General features: G+C 59.4%; 1 protein-coding gene across 1 annotated transcript; it reads left to right on the top strand.

The window, feature by feature from the left end:
* Nucleotides 1-4,913: 4,913 nt before the first annotated feature.
* Nucleotides 4,914-16,764, top strand: IQCN (IQ motif containing N; the record flags this gene model as incomplete). The annotated part of the gene is given in 5 exon segments (XM_080815471.1): nucleotides 4,914-5,014; nucleotides 5,016-9,807; nucleotides 12,015-12,154; nucleotides 12,873-12,966; nucleotides 14,533-16,764. Coding segments are annotated over 5 exon segments (7,359 nt in total).
* Between the last annotated feature and the right edge of the window lie 288 nt (nucleotides 16,765-17,052).

Raw genomic sequence — 17,052 nt, forward strand, 5'->3', positions numbered from 1 at the left:
AAAAGACCAGGAGACTTGGGTCTAAGTAGAGGCCTTATGTTTTCACTAGCATGTGACATGGGGCTTTTTGGAAACCACAGATCTGACTCCCTACTTGAAACCTTTATGGAAAAAAGTCCTTGAGTGCATCTGGCCCTGGAAAGATCATTGTCGCTCCAGGCACCTCCTTACCCGAACTCTACTTCCTTCCCCTTTGGCCTCAGGGCCTTTGCATGGCTACAACCCTGATAACACTTCTCTCAACTACCCAGCTGATCTTCCCTCAAACTCAGGTGCTTTTGCTCTCCGGGTCCCCAGTAACCCCCAGGCTGGGCCTTATTGTGTTCCCAGAGCACCCGTGATTCCATCATTATTGCCCTGACCCACTCTGGATTTGTGTTTAGCTCAAGGAGGGCATGGATGGGAGCTGTCCTGGTCGTTGCTGAAACCAAGGACGTAAGTCCTGTCCAACTGTCATGTCTCTGATTTTGTCCAGAGCTACAGCCACAGCGTGGAGAAGATGAGGGGATCTCTGCCAAGTGAGGCTGGGTGTCTCTGCTTGCCGGCCTCTTGCTCTGGTGCCTCCCAGTGGCTCCCCAGGGAAGCGAGGCTGAGGCTGCGGGCCAGGCGGTGTGGCTTTGGCAGGACCCTGCTGAACTGAGGCCAAGAAGTGTGTCAGCTCCAGCCTGGCCAGCAGTGATTCATATCAGGCATCAGCCCAGCCCCAGGAGGTGGATGGGAATGGTGGCCTCACTTTCCCCTTAAGGACTGTGGCTCAGAGTTGATACCTACTGTTGCCAGGCCCATATGGGGATCCCAAGGGACTTTGGGCCCAGCCCCACCCTAAGGAGCCCCCATCCTCAGGGCCAGACACAGATACCCGCCTGGACTTTTAGGATGCGAATCAGAGTGCCTCTTTTGCTCTGGACCCTCTCGTGGCTCCCCCAGGGCCTTCTCGATAAAACCCACACCTTTTTTTTTTTTTTTTTTTTTAGATTTTTATTTCTTTATTTGACACAGAGAAAACACAGCAGGGGGAGTGGCAGGCAGAGGGAGAGGGAGAAGTAGGCTCACCATGTAGGGGGCCCGATGTGGGGCTCGATCCCAGGACCCTGGGATCATGACCTGAGCCCAAGGCAGGTGCTTAACGACGGAGCCACCCAGGAGCCACAAAACCCAAGCTCTTGGGACCTCTCTGAGGTCCCACCTATTCAGTACTCTGCCTCCTGGCCCTCTTGTCCCTTGCCTCCAACCACACCAGCCTCCACATTCCCTAATCGTGCCCAACTTCCTCTCACCTTGGGCCCTTTGCCCGTGCTGTGTCCTCCGCCCGGGATGTCCCTCCCCCAGCTCTCCTAGGACTCTCCTTCTCCTCCTATGGAACTCGGCCCGTCTACCCCTTCTTTGATTCCTGCCTAACCATTTCACACCCCCAAATTATTTGAGTTGTGTGTGTCCCCAGGCCCAGATCAGGTCCCCCTACCAAGTTAGGTGTTCATAGGCACCCGGCAGGTTCAGTCAGCAGAGCACGTGACTCTGCATCGCGCAGCTGTAAGTTCGAGCCCCACGTTGAGCATAGAGATTACTTAAAAGAAAAATCTTTAAAAAAAGACAAAAACAAAAAGTGAGGTGTTCAACAAATACCTCGAGACACATGTAGGGGAAGAACTTGGGGCCCCCCTCTCTGCTCAGAGCCCTAATTTTCCGTTCAGGACAGGCAGGTCGTAGGAAGCAACCGCCACGACCGTCAGCGCTGATCTAGGCCCTGCCCCCACGTTGGGTCAGCCTTCTAGAACCCCCTTCCCCCAGGAGCTGATAGGGATTGGCTGGAATTTGGCTGTGAGTCACAAAGCCATTGTGGCACCAGGGCCCCAAGGCTGGCCATTTGGGCTGGTGGGTTCAGCTTCAGGGGCAGGTGAGTGGGGCTGGTGGAGGGTTTGGTGGGGGGCACTTGGATACTGGGTGGTTCTCCTCTGGCCCCCAGCATCCTCAGAGCCCCCTTGGGCCCTCCAGGCCACTTCAAGGAGTGGGTCAGCTTCTCAGCCCCTCAGAGCAGGGGCATTTGGGGCTCCCCAAAACCTGATGGTGGGTTTGTCCATCTGGGATCCCAGCCTGGGGAGCCTAGGATGTTTCCTTGGGAGGCTGGGAAAGTGGTCTTAGCTTGTGTGACAAGGAAACTGAGACTCAGAGGGCTTTACTCAAAATTGCCAAGCCAGCCACTCGGCTCACATGTCTGGGGGCCCCTATTCCTTTTTCCTGTCCCCCTGTAATCACATTCCTCTCACTATGCTGTCTGTTCGCTCATTCTGGTTGAATTCGTTGAAAGGGCTGAATCATGTGGTTGGTGAAACCGCAGAGTCTGGGATAGGCCACTTCAGATCCTGAAGCTGTTCTCTCTAAGATCTGAAGCTTGAATGGTACTCATCCATCCATCCATCCATCCATTCATCTGTCCACTCATCTGTCTATCCATCCATCCATCCATCCATCCATCCACTCATTCATCCACCTATGCATCTACCAATAAACATCTATTGAACGTCTATTGTGTGTACTGTTCTAGGCACTGGAGATTCAACAACAAACAAAAGAGACAGACATCCCTACCCATGTCCTGTCATAGTTCAATGCGGGAGACAAATCAGAAATAACTTAAAGAAGTAAGAAATAGGGGCATCTGAGTGGCTCAGTGGGTTAAAGCCTCTGCCTTCAGCTCAGGTCATGATCCCAGGGTCCTGGGATCAAGTCCCGCATAGGACTTTCTGCTCAGCAGGGAGCCTGCTTCCTCCTCTCTCTCTGCCTGCTGCTCTGCCTACTTGTGATCTCTGTCTGTCAAATAAATAAACAAAATCTTTAAAAAAAAAAAGTAAGAAATATGATATGTGGCTTCTCTGGGCCTCAGGTTCCTCTTCTGTGAAATGGGGACAATGACTGCCTACCTCCGGGAGAACCAGCCTCAGGCCCATTTGCTGTTATGATTCAATTCACACTGATGCTTGTTCTGAATGAGCCCAGCCCATTTGGGGTTTGGGGTGAAGACGAGGTAGGGCAGGACATTTAGGCCGTCACGTAGGTGAAGCTAGAACGCTTATCGTGAAAGGGGGCAGCACGTGGGTCTTTGAAAACAAATCTGTTTTGATCATCTTTGTCTTGAAGTGTTTATTATCACATCAGTCACTGACGTGGTTGAATTTAGATCTTCCGTCAGTGGGCATTTGGATGGTTTCTGGTTTGGGGTGAGTACCAACACTTATACCTCTTGAATGTAAATATCAGGGTGGAATTAACAAGTTGCCTCCAAGATAGTGACAATTTCCCCAGCTGGTCATGATGTGTCCACTTTTCAATTTTAACCATTTTTGTGGATCTGGACACCATTTCTAATGGCTGGATAGCAGAACACTGTATGAATGTTCTGTTCAATTTAAGCCACTGTGCATTTGAGTTGTTTTCAGTTTTTACTCTTCATAAGCAGTACAGTAATGAACATCTTTGAACAGCCTCCTTTAAGCGCTTATAACTGGTCCCCTAGCAATCACCTTTTTGGTTATCTCTAGTTGTTTTGCTTTTACATACAAAAGAACACAAGTGTAAACTTCTTTGTTCATTCACCTTGGTGGACTTTAACAGTTTTTAGTTTTTGTTTTGAGATGTTTGGTTTTTTTGGTCCTTGTTTTTGTTTGTCTCTTAACGTCTCTTCTCCCATTGGTCTTGAGGACAGAGCCAGCCAAGGGCAGTGTTGCTGCATGTTGCATGGGATGAAGGGCTGAATGAAGGCTGCTTCCTCTTGCAAGCTGGCCTCTGAGATTGTACCTTCTCCTCCTGCTCCTCCTCCAACTCTATGGCCCTCCAAGGTATGAAGATGTCTGGGAAAGGAATCGGCTGTTTCAGCCAGAAAGGGGGTGGGGGTGGGGCTTCGGCCCAAAAAGCATGTTATGCTCCCGGTGACATAGCAGGGCTGTTTGGCAGTACCCCAGTTCCCTCTGAACCAAGGTGCTTCTAGAAACCACAGTCACTCCCTCATTCTTCTACCCATCCATCTGCCAGTGATGTACCCGTCGTCTGTCAGTCCTCCACCATCCATGCACTGATCATCCAGCACGCGTCAATCATTCATTGATCTCTACACCAATTCCTTCAGCTCTCTCCATTCACATACTCCTTTAGCGACTCAGATCTCATCCGTCCTCTACGCACTCGTCTGTCCATCCATCCATTCCTCCCTCCTATTCATCCATCCACTCATTCATTCATCAATCCATCTGTCCATCCGTCTGTGTGTCTATTTCCTTACTCATTGATCTGCTCATCAATTCATTCATCAACCCCATCTACCTACTTATTCTTCCACACAGCCCTTTAACCATCTTTCCAACCCATCTACCATTCATTTATCCAGATTTATCCATTCACTATCTAGTCATTCATCCGTCTATCCACCCAGCTCGGCCACACATTAATGAAGTTAGCCGCCCACCCAGCATGCACCTGTTCCCAGCCCAGAACCAGGCCCTATGATTGAGATGGGGACAAAGAAATGACTCAGACCTGGTTCCTGCCCTCTAGGAAATCACAGTAAATGGGGGAGAGGCACACAGCGTGCACACACACACACACACAAATAGGAAATTTCCCAAATAGTGGGATCAGTGCTATATTCACAGTACGCGCCAGATACAAAGGGAATTCAAAAAGAAGGTGGTTGGCCGTTCAGCTGAGAAGGCGCACTGTGGCCAGCGTCGAAGTGGCCACAGGATCATGAGGGAGACATAGGTGCCGAAGGCCACCTGGACAGGTGGCTGGGAGGGGGCAGGGCCTGTAAAGGTGAGGAGGAAGATTGCGAGGCATCAGGAACAAGGAGCTGTAGGTCCCCGGAGTGCTTGCTCCAGCCAGGAGCCCTCTCGTCTGTATGATCCCCCTCTTTGTCCCCCTCCATGCCACGCCCTGCAGACAGAGCTGACTCACCCAGGAACCAAGATAATGCAGGAAGCAGCACAGCTACCGTCGTCACCCAATGGGCAGAGCCTCTACCAGCCCCAGTCTGTCTCCAGTCTCCAAGACAAAGCAGGGACACTGAGTCCGCAGCCTCAGCATGAGCCAGTTGCATCCAGGGAGACCCTTCTGCAACAGCATGACAAGGATGTGACAGTGCCTCGTCACATCCCACGTCTGCGGGCTGTGGTTGAGAGCCAGGCCTTCAAGAATGTGCTGGTGGACGAGATGGACATGATGCTGTCCCGGGCAGCCACCCTCATCCAAGCCAACTGGAGGGGCTACCAGCTCCGGCAGAAGCTGATCTCCCAGATGAAGGCAGCAAAGGCCATCCAGGAGGCCTGGCGACGCTTCAACACCAGGCGGCTCCTCCGTTCTGGCAAGCCCGTGGAAAAGAAAGTGAGTGTGGATGAGGGTGACATCCCTTACCATGCCCCCCAGCAGGTGCGGTTCCAGCCTCCAGGAGAGGCCAAGCCTCCCGTGGCCCAGCCCGTCATGGTGAGCAAGGAGACCCAGTTCCCTTCCTCCGACAGCCTGGACACCTGCACCCACCAGCTGGCCCTACTCCAGGCCCAGGGTGCTCCCCAGCCTGGCATGCAGGCGCCTGGCTCCACTGGGGGCCCCGGCGTTACCTTCCTGCCCCACCAGACCATTGCCATCAGACTGCCATGTCCGGTGAATCTAGATGCAAAGTGCCACCCGTGCCTGATGACGAGAACCGTCAGAAATGCTTGCCTTGTCCATGTAGAAGGGGACATGGTGAAGACCAAGCAAATAACCGCCAGAGCCAACAAGGCAGGAGCCCCGGGGCCGGCCCCATGTGGGAGGTATGCCCAGGCAGTTCACGGGTCCCTCAAGACCCAGACCCAGGGCCACGTGGAGACAGAGGTCCTCAAAGCCCCACCCCAGACAGGCCCAGCCCTTGTGATAAACAAGACCACGCCCCAGATGTATCCGGCGACCACGATGACCAAGACCCCGCCCCAGCCATGTGTGGCGCCCACGGTGACAATAGCCAAGACCCCACCCCAGGTATACCCAGCGGCCCGGATGACCAAGACCCCAACCCAGATGAACCCAGCGGCTGCCATGACCAAGACCCCACCCCAGCCGTATCCTGCTGTTGCGATGCCCAAAAGCCCACTCCAGTCGTGCCTGGCGGCCATGATGAGCAAGACCCTGCCGCCGCCGTGCTCCGCGCCCGCGGTAACGATAACCAAGGCTCCACCCCAGACTTACCCGGTGTCCCCAATGGCCAAGAGCCCACCCCAGACGTGCCCGGTGGCTGCGATAGCCAAGGCTTCACCCCAGACGTCCCAGCCAGCCACCATGACCAAGACCCCACTTCAGTCTGGCCTGGGGGGCGTGGCGAACAAGACCCCACCCCAGCCATGCCCAGTAGCCCCGATGTCCAAGACCCCCACCCAGATGCGACCCACAGCCTCAATGACCAACGCTTCACCCCAGACACGACCGGCAGCCATGATGGCCAAGATCTCACCACAGATATGCCTTTTGGCCTCTATGATCAAGCCCCCAACTCAGACACGGCCCATGGCCGCCATGGGCAAAGCTCCACCGCAGACGTGCCCAGTGCCCGCCATGGCCAAGACTCCAGCCCAGATGCGCCCGGCAGCCCCGATGACCAAGACCCCGCTGCAGATATGTCCGGCCGCTGCCATGGCGAAGACTCCATCTCAGATGCTTCCGGGGGCCTCCACGACCAAGACCCCTCCCCAGACGCGTCTGGCAGCCATGGTCACCAAAACCCCAGCCCAATTTCGCTCCATGGCCGCCGTCCTCAAGACCCTGTGCCTGCCACCTTCAGCAGCCGGAAATCTGAAGTCGTCACCTCCGGCAACTGCGGCAGCTGGGATTCCCAACGCCTCATCCCACACGTGTCTGAACGGACTGAAGGCCAAGGCTGTGGTGAACGCCAAGCAGACCGCTGGGATGGTCCGGGTCTCTTCTCACTCCTACCTGGCTGAGGGAAAGGTCAAATACTTTAACGCACCACATCTGGGGGCTGGGGCCCCCAGGGCTCCAGCCAGGCCTCCTTTGGAAGCTGAAAGAATGAAGGCCTTTTCCCAGAAGCAGGTGAAAATGGAAACAGTGTCCAGTTCCAGTGTGGCCATTGAAATGTCCCGGGCTTCCCCCTGGGTGAAAATGGCTGAGGACAGGAACAAGCCCTCGTCACAGACGCGCCCGAGGGCAGACGTTGTGAAGGTTCAGTCCCAGGTGTACATGCCCATGGAAACGGCCGTGGTCCTGCCCCGGGCACAGCTGGCCCCGTGTCCGGCCAAGGTCCCGCCCCAGACACATCTGGAGACCTGTCTGGCCAAAGGGCTGCCCCAGGAGCAGCAGGCCACCTGTGCGACCACAGCCTCCTCCCAGGGGCAGCTGTTGGCCGAACTGACTGCAGCTCTGCCCCAGGCGCACCCGGGCACGTGTCTGTCCAAGGCCCTGTCCCAGGCCCATCCGCCCGCCAAGCTGACCAAGACCCCGTCCTTTGCACATCTGGGCACGTGTCTGACCAAGGCGCAGTCCCAGGCGCATCTGGCCGGCAGAGTGATAAAGGTCCAGTCCCAAGCACATCTGCCCACCGAGCTGACCAAGGCGCAGTCCCAGGCCCAGCTGGTCACAGAAACAGCCAAGCGCCTCTACACAGCCCAGCACTCGGCTGAGCTCAGCGGCAAGACCCAGTCGCAGCCGCTCCTGGCGGGGTTCAAGGTCTCCACTCAGCCCTGCAAACATACTGGTGCCCTTGGCACTCTGTCCCGAGCCAAGACAGAGGACAGACTGACCCAGATCCAGCCCCACAGCTATGTGCAGGGCAAAAGCACCCAGGGCCCAAGCCAGGGGCCCTGTGAGACCCAGAGCATGCTGGTGCCTCTGGTGGCCTCTGCTGGACACCCCACCTGTAACATTGAATCCTGGGGTGACAGTGGGGCCACCCGGGCCCAGTCACCAATGCCCGGCCCAGCCACACCCTGTCCAGAAGAGCTGGCTGCCTCCCAGCTCGCCTCCCTGTGCGCTGAGCTGGCCGCCGAGCTGGGATCCCAGGAGGACCTCCGCACCCTGTTGGCCAAAGCCCTCTCCCAGGGGCAAGTGAGGGCAGCCCTGAACCAGGCCCTGTCCAAGAAAGTCCTGGGCTCCACGATGGCCAAGGCCCTGCCCCAGGGCAAGCTGGGAACGGCGCTGATGAAAGTGCTCTCCTGGGGCGAGCTGGGCCTTGCGCTGTCCCGAACCCTCTCCCCTGGTGAGCTGCGGGCAGAACTCACCAAGGCCAACCAGGGTAAGCTGGCGGATGTGCTCAGCAAAGCGCTGACGGAGGAGGAGTGGGCCGCTCTGAGCCAGGCCCTGTGTCAGGGGGAGCTGGGTGCTGTCCTCAGCCAGTCTTTGTCTCAGGCAGCCCTGAGGACTGGTGTCGTCCTCCCCAAGGCCGCCCCGAAAACAGCAGGAAGCAGGATGACTGTGACTCCGGCCCCCGTGGAGGTGGACTGCAGGGGGAACCCAGCGGCCGCATGGGGGTCCGCCCTAGGCCCCGTGAGACCACAGCCCAGCAAGGTCAGGGTTCCCCAGGACCGGGCCCGGGAGGGCTTCTTCACAGGCTGGCCTGCCGGCTTCTTGGAAGAGATGGGGGATGGGGCCATGCTCGGGGGGTCACCCTGCTCGCCGGTGGTCTCTGTGGGTGCCTCCTTGGCCAGTAGAGTGATCTCTGCCATTCGTCAGCATCCCCTGATCGCTGCCCTGGACCCCAGCAGGGGTGGCTCCTCAGACCCACATCTGAACACTGCGGTCAGTGAGGAAAACGTGTGCCTGCCCCCAGGGGCCAGTGAATTAGCATCAGATCTCAACCCCATGGAGAGTGACACGGGCCCCAGCTTACCCAAGCCACCCCACCTGCAGCCGCCCCCCAGTCTGTGGCAGCCGCTTATTGCCAATGGTGTGGGCCCAAGCACCAGCCAGCAGTCGGTGGCGGCTGGCGGCACAGCCCCGAGCTCCCATAGTCCACATGCGGTCAGCAGGGTGGCCCCACGTCCATGGGCCTCATCAGGGGAGGGCCGGGCGGCCTCAGGTGCTCGTGTGGGGGCGGCGGGTAGGGGGAGCGCCGCACACTCCCACCAGTGTGCTGCTGCCTATGGGGGATCTGTTTGTTGGTGTCAGTACCCCAGGGTCAACAAGGTGCCCTCCAGCATGTACCGAGCTTCTACCAAAGCTCCACGACAGCCATCCATGCTCCAAGAGGAGACCATGCAGAAAACTCAGTCCCCAAATCACAAACGGGCCTCCGTAGACACTAGGGAGAGGACCAACAAAGCCACCCCAGGTGCACTGAGGGGTGCCAGTGGGAGCAAAGTGTCCCTAAGCCAACCCCAGGCCCCCAAGACCGGTGACATAACGCTGGGTCTCTTGCCTAACTCCATGGCTCCTGGTCATCGCTGGGCGCTCAAGACTCAGGCGGAGGCCAGCATGTTCCCAGCCTCCCCAGGGAACAGGTCGGCAAGCACCCTTTCCCGCACAGCCATCCCCAGGCAGGAGAAGACTCGAACCCTGGGTGCCAGTGCCCGGGCGCACTGTGCTCCGGAGCAAGGGACTGGCCATATACTCAATGAACTGGCCAGTTTGGCCCAGAGTCCAGACAATGACGTGGCTGAAAGCCTCTCCCAGGGCTCCACAGACTATGGCCCAAATGTGAGTAATTCCCAGAGTTCGCTGCCTAGCGGCAGCTCACTCAGCCCCTCCACTATGTCTGTGGCCAGTCTGACGGCCGTGGACCTGGTGGAGGAGGAGTCCTGGGAGGCCAGCTTCGACACCCTCCTCTCTGGCGAGGCTGTGGGGAGTCCCCAGGGGCCTAGAGACAGGGAAAAAACCAAGAGAGGAGGCCGGGGACGTACATCTCCAAACCTCTACCCCCAGCCCTCCGCAGGCTCAGAGCTGATACCCATTCTGCACCATAGTTCAGTGTCTGGCCGCATGACCTTGAGTGTCCACTGGGGCTCAGATGATCAGGAGGAGAGGGATGTGTCCTCAGGCCAAAGCTCCATGGGTCTGACGGAAACGTTGCCCCAGAAATCTTACAGGACGGGACTGACCAGAAGTTTGTCCTTGGATAATGTGGTCCCCACCATGTATCAGGAGCCATCTGTGGCCTCCAGGCTGACCTCAAGCCTATCCCAGCCATTGGTAGTCAGTAAGGTGCCCCCAAACCTAGGCCAGCCATCTGTGGTCAGTAAGGTCACCACCAGCCCATCTGAATTATTGATGGCTAGTAAGGTCATCCCCAGCCTAACTGAGCCATCTGTGTGTAGTACGGTGAATCTCGGCCTGGACCAGAAATCTTGGACTAGTCGGATGAACCCCAGCCTCGCCCAGTCATATATGACCGGTGGGGTAGCCACAAACCTAGTCCAGCCATCTGTGATCGGTGAGGTAGCTTCCAGCCTAGCCCAGCCATCAGGGAGCCATGGGTTAGCCCCCAACCTAGCCCAGACATCTATGACCAGTGCGTTAGCCCCCAGCCTAACCCAGCCACCTGTGACTGATAGGGTAGCTCCCAGTCTAGCCCAGGCATCTGTGACCAGTGCGGTGGCTCCCATCCTAGCATGGGGATCTGTGACCGGTGGGGTGGCCTCCAGCCTAGCCCAGGCATCTCTGACTGGTGTGGTGGCCCCCAGCCTAGCACGAGCATCTGTGACCAGTGGGGTGGCTCCCAGCCTAGCACGGGCATCTGTGACCGGTGCAGTTGTCTCCAGCCTATCCAGGCCATCTGTGACAGGTGGGGTGGCCCCCAGCCTAGCCCAGGCATCTCTGACTGGTGTGGTGGCCCCCAGCCTAGCCCGGCCATCTGTGACAGGTGGGGTGGCCCCCAGCCTAACCCGGCTCTCTATGACCAGTGGGGTGGTTCCTAGCCTAGCCCGGCCATCAGGGACCAGTGGGGTGGCCCCCAGCCTACCCCAGGCATCTATGACTGGTGCGGTGGCCCCTAGCCTAGCCTGGCTATCTATGACCAGTGGGGTGGCCCCCAGCCTAGCACGGGCATCTGTGACCAGTGGGGTGGCCTCCAACCTAGCCCAGGCATCTGTGACCCGTGTGGTGGCCCCCAGCCTAGCCCAGGCATCTATGACCAGTGGGGTGTCCCCTAGCCCAGCCCAGCCACCTGTGACCAGTGTGGTGGCCCCCAGCCTAGCTCAGGCGTCTATGACCAGTGGGGTGGTCCCCAGCCTAGCCCGGCCATCCGTGACCAGTAGGGTGGCCCCCAGCCAAGCCCAGGCATCTATGACTGGTGGGGTGGCCCCCAGCCAAGCCCAGGCATCTATGACTGGTGGGGTGGCCCCCAGCTTAGCCCAGGCATCTGTGACTGGTGGGGTGGCCCCCAGCCTAGCCCGGGCATCTGGGACCGGTGGGGTGTCCCCCAGCCTAGCCCAGGCATCTGTGACCGGTTGGGTGGCCCCCAGCCTAGCCCAGGCATCTGTGACCGGTGGGGTATCCCCCAGCCTAGCCCAGGCATCTATGACTGGTGGGGTGGCCCCTAGCTTAGCCTGGCCATCAGTGACCAGTGTGGTGTCCCCCAGCCTAGCCCAGGCATCTGTGACAAGTGGGGTGGCCCCCAGGCTAGCCCAGGCATCTGTGACCAGTGGGGTGTCCCCCAGCCTAGCCCAGGCATCTATGACTGGTGGGGTGGCCCCAAGCCTAGCCCAGGTATCTGTGACTGGTGGGGTGGCCCCTAGCTTAGCCCAGCCATCAGTGACCAGTGTGGTGTCCCCCAGCCTAGCCCAGGCATCTGTGACAAGTGGGGTGGCCCCCAGGCTAGCCCAGGCATCTGTGACTGGTGGGGTGTCCCCCAGCCTAGCCCAGGCATCTGTGACTGGTGGGGTGGCCCCTAGCTTAGCCCGGCCATCAGTGACCAGTGTGGTGTCCCCCAGCCTAGCCCAGGCATCTGGGACCAGTGGGGTGTCCCCCAGCTTAGTCCAGGCATCTGTGACTGGTGGGGTGGCCCCCAGCTTAGCCCGGCCATCAGTGACCAGTGTGGTGTCCCCCAGCCTAGCCCAGGCATCTGTGACCGCTGGGATATCCCCCAGCCTAGCCCAGGCATCTATGACTGGTGGGGTGGCCCCAAGCCTAGCCCAGGCATCTGGGACCAGTGGGGTGTCCCCCAGGCTAGACCAGGCATCTATGACCGGTGGGGTGGCCCCTATCTTAGCCCGGCAATCAGTGACCAGTGTGGTGTCCCCCAGCCTAGCCCAGGCATCTGGGACCGGTGGGGTGTCCCCCAGCCTAGCCCAGGCATCTATGACCGGTGGGGTGGCCCCTAGCTTAGCCTGGCCATCAGTGACCAGTGTGGTGTCCCCCAGCCTAGCCCAGGCATCTGGGACCGGTGTGGTGGCCCCCAGCCTAGCCCAGGCATCTGGGACCGGTGGGGTGGCCCCCAGCCTAGCCCAGGCATCTGGGACCGGTGGGGTGTCCCCCAGCCTAGCCCAGCCATCTATGACCGGTTGGGTGGTTCCCAGCCTAGCCCAGGCATCTCTGACTGGTGGGGTGGTCCCCAACCTAGCCCAGGCATCTATGACCGGTGGGGTGGTCCCCAGGCTAGCCCAGACATCTGTGACTGGTGGGGTGTCCCCCAGCCTAGCCCAGGCATCTGTGACCGGTGGGGTGGCCCCCAGCCTAGCCCAGGCATCTATGACTGGTGGGGTGGCCCCCAGCCTAGCCCGACCATCCGTGTCCAGTGGGGTAACGCCCAGCCTAGCTAAGCCATGTGTGGCCGATGCGATGACCCCCAGCTTAACTAAGCCATCTATGACTGATGGGGAGGGTCCCACTGTAGTGCAGCCATCAGTGGCTGGTGGGGTGACCCCCAGCCTAGCCCAAGCACCAGTGGCCTGTATGGTGGCTCCCAGCCTAGCCCCACCATCAGTGGCTTGTGTGGTGGTCTCCAGCCTAGGCCCGCCCTTTGTGGCCAATCGGGGGCCCCTCAGCCTCTTCCAGCCATCGGTAATTGCTGGTACCAGTTGTGCAGCTGGTCAATCAGGTTGGGCCCCTAAGGTGGGTTCAAATCTACCGTCAAGGGTGAGTGCAGTGGCCCCCAGTCCGGGTCATCCGTCATTGGTCACTGAAGTCCCTTTGAGTTCATCATATTCTTATGCCACTAGCAGCACGGGCCGAGACCTGAGCCAGTCACCCGTGGCCACCAGCATGGCCCCCTGTCAGGATCCCGTAATGGTTGATGGGGTAGCCTCGAACCCCCAGGCCCATGAGTTCAGCCAGGTGTCACTGACATTTCATCAGCCACTCGGAGTCAGCAGGGGGCACCCAAGCGTCACTGAACATTCTGCTCTCCCTCTCTCAGCCCCAAATCTCTTCCAGGCATCTGGGGCTAGTGGCGAGGACTCTTGTCTAGACCAGGGAACCAATCCATGTCCTGGGGCTCTGTTCCGGGGTGTGGCTACAGGCATCGGTCCGGGCACTATGGCTGCTGGCATGTTCCCAAATATGTCTCGAGGGACCCTGGCTGCTGGTATGTTTCTGAGTATGTCTCCAGGGTCTCTGTCTCCGGGCATGACAGGGAGTGTGTGCCAGAGAAGTGTGGCGACTGGTATGGGCCCAAACCAGTTTCAGGGGGCCAGTGGCGTGGATCCCCATGCATCTCCGGCCTCTGGGGAAGGTGCCCCTTTGATTCATGAGCAAGCCTCAGAGGTGGACCCTGGTTTCTCTCGGGCTTCAGTGCCCAACAGACTGGGTACGAGGCCAATCAAGTTTTCTCAGGCCGACGCAGGCCCCAGCATGTCTCAGGTCAATGTTGATCTTCCAATATCTTTGAACCAGCAGCATCCTTCTGTGACCACAATCGTGGCACCCGGTTTTGAACAAGCAAATGATTTCAGTCAGGAGCCCATAGTGGACACAGCTAGTGGCCTGGTGCCAGGTTCTGTACCCACTAGGGTGACCACAGCCATGGCCCCAGGTACTGTGGCCACTGGTGTGGTCCCCAGCCTTGCCCCAGGGTCTGTGACCAGGGGCGTGGGCCAGAGCCTGCCTCCAGGGTCTGTGATCAGTGGTGTGCCTCCCCACCTTCCACCCGGTTTTGTGGTCGGTGGTGTGCCTCAGAACCTTCCTGAAGGGTCTGTGATCTATGGTATCAGCCATAGCCTTCCCCCAGGATCTGTGATCAGCGGCATGGGCCAGGGTCTTCCTCCAGATCCCGTGGCCAGTGCTGTGGCCCAGAACTTTCCTCCAGGTTCTGTGGCTAGTGGGGTGCACCCTAGTCTGATCGCAACATCTGGGGCTGGTGGGAAGGGACAAAGCTTTGTAAGACCCTCATTTAATTTCACTGTTCCAAGCCTGATCTCGGGTTCAGTGGCGGGTGGGATGGTCCCAGTTGTGTCTCCCAGGCCTGTGACCTCTAGTGTGGTTCCAGCCATAGATTCTGGGGAACTGAATCAGGGCCTGATTCTGGAGTCCACGGATAATGTAGTTGGCCTGCCGTCCACAGTGGGAAATGTGGCCCAGAGCCTTCCTCAGGGGTCCATGTTGATCGGGATCACTCCCCGTCCTTACCAGGGAGCCCCGGCTAGGGAAGGGTCTACAGCCCCCTTCCAGAGATCCCATGTCACTGGCCTAGCTCAGCTGCATCCCCAGGCCTTGGAAGCTGGCGGCACAACCAGGAGAGTACACCGGGCGCCCACAGTTCTACAAAGGGCCACCCAGTTGAGCCACGCTCTTGAGATGATGTCATTTGAGACCACAGATGACCAGGTCATGAGGAAGCCAGAGGACCTGAGCCAGGCTGCGTCCCAGGTGTCCGTATCCAGTGCGGAGTCCATGGTCCTTGACGCAACCCCATGGATGCCCCAGTATCCGCTGTCAGCTGACGTCAGCCACAGCCACAGCCAGCAATTCTTTCCCGATGGCCAAAGGCTGTTGTTGGAAGTGGTTCCCAGCCAGACCAAGTCTCTGACCAGTGGCATGGCTCCTGTCCCGCCCCAGTCCCTGAGTTTTGCCAAGCCCTTGATGGCTGGGAGCACCACCCCAACTCTGCCGCCGAGGTCAGCAACCAGCTGGAGGGCTCCCAGTTCCCACTTTGTGACTGCTAGCACAGCTTCCAGCGCGCACATAGAGTCTGTCAAGGCTGTTGGGGCCCCCTTGGCTCGACGGGCATCGGTGGCTCGCATTGTGCCCCAGAGCCCCTCGGTGTCTCCCGTGGTGCCCCAGGGCCATCCCCACAAGATGGGGGCTTCTCCCATAGCCTCAGCGTCCCCCAGGCTGGCCCAAAGCCGTTCAAGGGCCTCCAGTGTTCACCCAGGGTCTGTAGTGGGGGTGGGGACCCCAAGCACTTCCCAGAAGTCAGGGACCACCTACAAGGCCTCTCATGTGCTGTGTCCACCCACAGCTGGTGGGGTGGGATCTGGTGGCATCCAGGTAGATGCGGTCCCCAGGGCCCTCAAGAAGCCAGCACCTGGGGACCTGGCTCAGAGCAGCCACAAATCTCTTGGCTCTAGAAAATCCTATAGGTCCGTGCATGGTTATCTTGTCTCAGACATGCTAGACAGTAATGTTGCCAGGGTGGTGCCCTTGTACGACGTGCAGGAGCAGGTCCCCAGGTCCTCGCAGGAGAGTCCCGGGCATGCCGAGAGCACCCCACCGGCCGTGACACCTATCATCCACACCACGGCTATGGCTCCCAATGTGGCTGCCCCTAGGCTGCACCCGGGGTTTCGGAGGGTGTCTCTGGGCTATGAGTCTTCACCTGACGGTTCCCGGAGGCCCCTTTTTACCCCGGAGTCAACGCCGGGCTCCTGGGATTTCCAGAGCGCCGTGGTTCCCGCAGGCTGTCGGAGGGTGTCCCTGACTCCCACTGTACTCCAGGGCCCTGTGGACGCTGGCATAGCTGGTGGCCAAGCTCGGAACTCTGCCGCCGTCTCCAGTGGAGCGGCCAGGCCCATGACCAGCGCCGTGGCCCCTGGCGGCGCGTCGGATCTGGCCAGGGCTTCGGGGCCCTGGGACACCGTGGGCAGAGAGGCAGCGGTGGACCCCAGACAGTCGGGGGAACAGGTGGCGTCACTGCAGGCTGTGGAGAAGGTCATCACCCGCGCCGTGGTCACCATCCAGGCGTGCGCCCGCGGCTACCTGGTGCGCCGAACCATCAGGGTGTGGCACCAGTGGGCTGTCATCATCCAGGCCGCCTGGCGCGGCTACTGTGTGCGGCGGGACTTGGCCCGGCTCTCTCAAGCGGCTACCACCATCCAGGCCATGTGGCGAGGCTTCCGCACCCGCCGGATAGAGACCCAGCTGCGGTTGCTCCCCCGTGTGTGGACCAAGGCGGACGGCAGGACCAAGTCCACATCGGACCACCGCTGTTTCCAGTCCTGCCAGCCGCACGTCTGTCCCTTCTGCCAGTCCCTGAGCCCCCAGCTGGGGAGCCCACCCAGCGTGGTGATGCTCGTGGGCTCCAGCCCCCGCACGTGCCACATGTGCGGCCACACCCTGCCCACTCGGGTAGTACATGGCATGGGTCGGGGCTCCAGGGTCCAGGCCGGCATGCCATGGGGCTGCGACACCCCAATGGCCTCCCGGAGCCCCCAAGAGTCCCGTCAGAATAAGGCAGCCACGGCCATCCAGTCAGCCTGGAGGGGCTTTGCCGTGCGTCGCCAGCTAAGGCAGCAGCAGATGGCCGCGAGGATGCTTCAGGCCAACTGGCGCGGCCACCACACCCGGGTCTCCCTCACTCCAGATGCACTCTTGGGAGCAGCAGCGTGGGACAACCCAGAGGACATGCAGTGGCCGGGCGTCTAGGACATTGGCTAACTGGTGGGCGGCAGGGGGGATACCCGGGGAGGGGCAGTGTGGCTCTCTGGGTCTAACGAATAAAACCCTCCACAGCCTGGGTCTTGGTCCAACTGTGCTCATGGGGGTATCTTGGGCCTGGTTTGGGGAGCGTGGGGTGGAATTTGGGAGGGTCTGGAACAGCCTGGATGGGAGCCTCCAACCAGGCACTTGATATGGGGTCTGTGGCTGGGATGGGGACCCTAAGCCCTTTTCCAGAGATCAGGGCCGAACGTGGGACCCCACCTAGGTTGCTGT

Source organism: Martes martes (assembly GCF_963455335.1).
Source record: "Martes martes genome assembly, chromosome: 1".
Lineage (NCBI taxonomy): Eukaryota > Metazoa > Chordata > Mammalia > Carnivora > Mustelidae > Martes > Martes martes.